This window comes from Puntigrus tetrazona, chromosome 12, assembly GCF_018831695.1.
Source record: "Puntigrus tetrazona isolate hp1 chromosome 12, ASM1883169v1, whole genome shotgun sequence".
Taxonomy (NCBI): Eukaryota; Metazoa; Chordata; class Actinopteri; order Cypriniformes; family Cyprinidae; genus Puntigrus; species Puntigrus tetrazona.
The window spans coordinates 2742593-2748830 of record NC_056710.1 but is presented as its reverse complement, the minus strand read 5'-3'; the positions used below and the strand labels follow the sequence as shown (position 1 = coordinate 2748830).

Below are 6238 nucleotides of genomic sequence, written 5' to 3'. Positions count from 1 at the left end.
ACATACATATATATAACATTAAATAAAAAACCAAAAAACTGGTTCAGTTAAATGATATAAATAATAATTGCAAATAATATTTTTGACTTGAAAAACCTGTTCATTGACCATTTTTGGTTAACATTTTTGTATCTAACAGCTTACATTATACACAAACCAAAAAACTAATGTCTGAATGCCTGTTTGTTCTTTCGCATCTTGAATGTCTGTTTGGACTAAATTACACTTCAAAAATACATACAAAAACATTTAAGGTTAAAGATTTAAAACATACTGTATCCAGAATGTATGATCAGTGCTGAATCAAACTTTCGGAAGCTGCCCAGAATCAACACAATTAGTTTTCTGTTCACATTGTCATTCACAAAACAACTCACATAATGTTTGCATAAAAACCATAATTGGGACACATTCAACTATGCTGTGAATGCAGTTTTGGAAAGAGATTGGGGAACACAGCATTCCACCATCGACCCCTTCTCCCCCCCCCACTCTACTGCTAATCACCAAGGCAACCACCCCCCCCCGAAATCAGCCCCAATGAACAGCAACTTTCACTCTCTTTCATGCAAACACACACGCTGATTAAACTGTGAAATGTCCTAAAAAGAAACCCAAATCTGCTCTGCCTCTTACACAATAAAGCAAATCACTAGCACCCAGAACACCGCCACAAGTTAACAGGTCAGCAAAACTTTTCTAACAAGTTTCCCTTTCACCAGGATCATTACAAGTTGTACAGCCTTTGATGAAACATTTACTAGAATTAAGGATTAACTTTTGATCACAGTTTTGTAAATAAACTCTTTCTCACACTTCCCTACCGCTTTAAAAACTATCGTGCTGTGTGTTTTTGGACAGCGTTGTGAACAAAATCTCTTACACTGAACAGCCAAATCCATCCTTCATCTTCACACCAGCTTTAAAAATATTTACAGGTCCTCTTTGTCCACTTTCACTCCCAGAAGCTGCACTTCCTCAATGGGGTAAACTCCAAACGGCACGATTACTTCCACATGTCCACTACGGCCCAGTCCGCAGTGTCTGAAACGATCCAGTTGCTTCTGTCTGCACACACACACACACACACACACCCCTCTGCTGCGGCCTGACAGAATGTTCAAATGGCGAGGGGCCGGCGCAAGTCTGATCCGTGTGAGGTCATCTCGGGAGCGAGGTAACACTTGAGGGAGTTTCAGAGCGAGTGTGGTGATCGGATCTCGGCATTCCTCATGCCCCAGGAGCCTCCAGCTGGGGTGGGACACAATGGAAAGTGGAAGGGGGCGTATTTCTATGCTAATTTGTGCTGGTGGTGCTGAGGTGCTCTGTGTAATCAGACCCTGTTCAACAGAGGGACAACAAAAGAGCCCTTCTACAGGCAGCAGAACAAATAGTAAAAAAGGAGGGAGACCAACGGAAAAAGACCGCCTGCCACCTGACCGCGGCCCCCCCGGGAAAAGCATGCTTGAGCTGCCAGAGTACAAACTCCAGGAACTCACAATCCTGCTCCATTCGGGAATCACTGAACACATTGCAACACCCCTTAATAATCCCTGCAATTTTTTAAGTTGGCATGGAATGAAAAATCACTATTTTTGAAATGCATATTATAGAGATAATTATGAAAATGCATTTGTGCGTATGCTACATTTTAAATTGTATTTATTTATTTGACCTCAGAATTTATGTAAGATCAATCTTCGATCAGTTAGATCACTAAAGCTCATGTTCATATTCCCTCCACTTTGGACACCTCAATATCCAATCAAAAACAGATAATTAGAACCAAGTCGTCACCCTCCTTCTATAATCCATTACATACGCCAAAATATGTAAGATCTGTCAACATTTTGCCTCATTGCAAATTTAAACATGTTAACAGAATACAAATTTAAGAGGTTTGCAACTCATCAGCAATCTGTTATAGTCTTAAATCGTTTTATTTTAGTGTTATTTTAATAACCTTCCAGGTTGCATGCAAAAACCAACCAGCATGACCAGGCTGATTCACACACACACACACACACACACACAAAACATTATTACTGAATCAGAGAGAAAGACTCAAAAAATGAGGTGAGCCCAGAATACAGTAAGAACGCAAATATGCTGCAGTTCTCTGGATGTTAGAGAACGTTGAATTATGGCATATCAGAGTGAAAGGAAGGCTAAAGCTCCTCAAATACCTTGATTCAAGATTACAAATGCATGGAAAGCTATTTATAATAAATAAGAAAACACGAAAATGTGTACTAACAAAATAAGCATGTTAAAGTTTCATTTTCTTTTTGTATATAAAAGCGTGTGCTACAGAAATATAAACGTGGACTTTAAATGTTAGATACTGGTGCTGTTTGCCTGGGATCTGAGTTATTAGTACTGCACCTCACGCCCGGATAAACAGAGCTGAGCTCTTTCACGCTGCCATAGAGAGAGAGCCAGAGAATCAGATGGAAAAAGCGAGCAGCGTCAGCAATGGCAAAAGGTTTTATGCCAAACAGACGTTTGCATTCAGTTGCCAACTGGCGTTGTGAGCAGAATTGATTCATCAATCTTTTAGTCATCTAACGAAAAGGTAATCTAAAGGATATTCCATCACCCAAAAAAATATATGACAGAATTGTTTTCGATTATTTTCATGTCACCGTGTGTATTCAGGGCACAGGGGTGCAATATGTAAATAAGAAACCATGCAAGTTATGTCAGTTATGCCTCGTGAGTATGCAGGAATATCAGTTTACAGTAATTAAACACTATGTTCCAGTCTCTACAACACACACACACACTATTCTTGTTACGCATAAGCATAAACTATATTCACCACATGTCAGAACTGTTGGAGGTTTCAAACAGCATGTTACACACATCGCAATGTGACCAAATTCTACTCTCAAACATGAGAGTAGAAACAGCATGGCAACGCCCTAGCAACCATCTAGCAACACCCTAACCCTTTTAATCCTTGATATGTATTTTATCAAGTATTAAATGCATTCATAGCCATCAAGTTACAGTATCAAATAAACAAATACAGCAAATTGCCATTCATGGCACTGACTGGAAAACTTCTATTCAGTCCTAGCTTACACTGAAGCTCTGTGGGTTCTGACTGCAGAACAGAAACAACCTGAGCCAAAGAAACGTCTGTCGAAATATCTAACAGCCAAGACTTCTGAAGAAAACTACCCTTCACATAAGGGCTGGATTTACAAAGAGAGTATGCGTGAAATTGTAATTACACATACAGTTGTTAATAGAATAGCAAACCCCAGATTTAATATATGCAAGCCAACGGAGATTTGCATACTGAAGAATTTCATATTCATAAAGAGTAGCCTAGCAACTAATACAAAGCCAGCAAGAGATAGCCATGTCGTGAAAAGAATCTACAACAGAAAAAAAGACCGAATAGGAAGATTTGGTTAGTTGGAAAAAGTGTAAAAAGAAAGAAACAAGCAGGTGCTATAAGAACAAACCACACAAAATAAGAGATACCTTCATCAACATCTGAAATATAGTCCTCATTGAGCATTTCAGGCACATTGGCTCTACGAACTGTGTAATTTAAATGAAAAATGTTAGAAAAAATACGTAAATTAACAAAAATAAACTTAAATTAAAACACAAAGAGACCAGAGTCGTATGAAAGCTTGTTTACCTTCATCATCAGACATGTCCAGAACCTCATTCATTGTTTCTGGAACATTCAATTTATGTTTCTCCGTCACAGTCTGCAAAAACAGCAAATATTATAAAAGAAATAAAAAAACAGCAATAATCGATTAGTTGATGAGGCTTAAATTTTCTTTGCATCAGATATAAAGCATGCCTTATATTATTAGCGTGTAGCATTGTTTTTTCCCTGCTATCTGGGACTCTATCAACCGACTTTTGTGTTGCCATCCACTGTCTGAGAACCACTGTATTGAAGCACAATAACACCTGGTGTATGATATTCTGTGGAAAAGAGTGTGTTGACACCAAATCCCTCACCACAGTAGTGTGTGTCTCCTCTGTCACGACTTTGAGTGTGTCAACCACAGAGATGTAACCCAGACGCCTGGCGATAGCTAAGGCAGTGTTTCCATTCTGTAGGTTAAGAGGAAAAGAACAATGTAAATGAATGAATGTTTTAGAACAGTTGAGTATTTCTAATAAGTAATAAGTAATTAGTACAAGCAATTTAGTACATGCACAAATGTTTTAATATAATATAATCTAAATAAAATTCTCAAAGAAAAATAAGGCTAAATCTATGCAGTGGTGAAGAATCACATGGACATGTTCAAAATGAAGATAATTAAATGAATTACCCACATTTTTATATTTGCTACGCAAGATGAAATTCAAATGGAAAAATTCCCAGAAAATTCCTGCCTGCTTTTATGACGCAATGCTAGTTGTCTGGACGCTCAGAAAAGTAACATGACTTGTGCATCTTGTTTGGAAGAGTTTGTGCTGTTGTGACACACTCACCACTGTCAGCTCATTAGGAGAAGCTCCGTGCTGCAGGAGAAGGTTAATGATGTGTGTGTGACCCTGCTGAGCAGCCTGATGAAGAGGTGTGTATCCATTCTGAACATGAGAGACAAAACCAGTTTAAATCTGTATTATGGACCACCAGCAATCAGAAAACGCTGTTCTATAACAAGAGACGGTTAAAGAAATGCAGTTCCTAAGCCTCAAGCATACTGCAACCTGTTGTTTCTGTGAGCATTACCTTAGTTTTAGCATTGACTTTAGCCTGGTTCTTCAGGAGGAAGTGCACCATCTTTATATTGCCGTAGTGAGAGGCCACATGCAGGGGTGTATATCCCATCTGAACCAGAACAAAGAGACACACGTTACTCTTATACTTCTTGCTCCAGTCAAGCACGTGAATCAAGCAGCATGCACACATGAAATATTAAAAGAACGCTTTAACGTATCTCATAACATTAATTACAACTGTATTAATTAACTTTACACATATAAACTTAACAAGCCATGGTCATTTTTAGATATTAGTATATGAATATACTAGTTCAAGTTAAAAGTCTCCTGATCATTGTCATGGGATGTTCTGTAAAGCTTTACTTTTTTTTTTACCACTGAAACAAATTTCAAACAGATTTCTTGCTAAATGCCACACATGAGCATTAATGCACTTGTTTTTGTCATGCCTCTGCCTCATTCCCTGTGCCGCTCAGTGAGGGAGTGTTTTGTGTGGGTCACTGTGCTGTAGAGTATTGATCTGTGTGCTGTTGTCTGACTCATCGTCTGAGAGCCGCGCTGAACGACCTTGAGCCGGGGCCGCTCGATGCTTATACATGACTGACCAATGAGGGACTGGCCAGAAATTCTGCGCACGGATATGTGTGTGTCACACATCTATTTGTCTAGCCATCTGTCTATTTTTCCACCCGTTTATCTGTCTGTCTGTGTATTTGTTTAAAACGGTAATAGCGTGAAATAGTATCAACTGTTTTCTATTTTTATGTATTTAAAAATGCAATTGATTTCTGATTTCACATGACACTTCACTTCACACTTTCTGCTCTAAAATATTTCTCATTATTAATGCTGAAAACAGTGAAAACCCAGATGATTAGAAGAACTGCATTTCTTCAAATCGGGATTTGTTTTATAATATTACTTACTTTTGACCAATTTAATGTTTCCTTGCTGAATAAAAGTTTTAATTTCTTAACTAAAAATACTGACACTACAATTTTGCACTTTAATGTGAAATGTCTCCACATGTAAAGTCACACCAGTAAATTGTTTCTTCTATTTTAATTTTTTTGGTCCCCATGAGGAAACAAGCCTATAAATCATACAAAATTATCCCTTTTTATCTGAAAACGCTGGAAATTTTGTGGGAGAGGTAGGTGTAGGGGTAGGTTGAGGGTAAGGGAATAGAAAAACAGTCTATACTCTATGAAAACCATTATGCCCATGGAATGTCCCCATAAAATATGGAATCCCAATTTTTTTTTGTGAGGTCATTACCTTAGTCTCTGGGTCGATTGTGGAACCATGATTAACCAGCACTTCTGAAACACTGACTTTATCCTCTTGAGCCGCCAGATGAAGAGGGGTCAGTCCACTCTGACACAGAGATTTATTCACCAATTTAGTGACATCACCAAATAGATATGACACATCATGCATACATGAAGAATTTGACACTGGTGACCTTAAAGTCAACATGAAATGGCATCCATTTTTTTATATTTTTTTATATGTATGTATATAT

At 38.1% G+C, this 6238-nt stretch overlaps 1 protein-coding gene across 1 annotated transcript in view; it reads right to left on the bottom strand.

Moving 5' to 3' along the window:
• The window catches only part of LOC122355862 (ankyrin-3-like), a 68331-nt gene that overhangs the window by 35140 nt on the left and 26953 nt on the right, over positions 1-6238 (bottom strand). The window contains exons 18-23 of the mRNA XM_043254443.1: positions 5992-6090; positions 4721-4819; positions 4477-4575; positions 3994-4089; positions 3659-3731; positions 3496-3555 (exon numbers count right to left, since the gene is read on the bottom strand). Of these exons, the coding sequence (XP_043110378.1) occupies positions 3496-3555; positions 3659-3731; positions 3994-4089; positions 4477-4575; positions 4721-4819; positions 5992-6090 (526 nt within the window). The remainder of the gene's footprint in view (positions 1-3495; positions 3556-3658; positions 3732-3993; positions 4090-4476; positions 4576-4720; positions 4820-5991; positions 6091-6238) is intronic.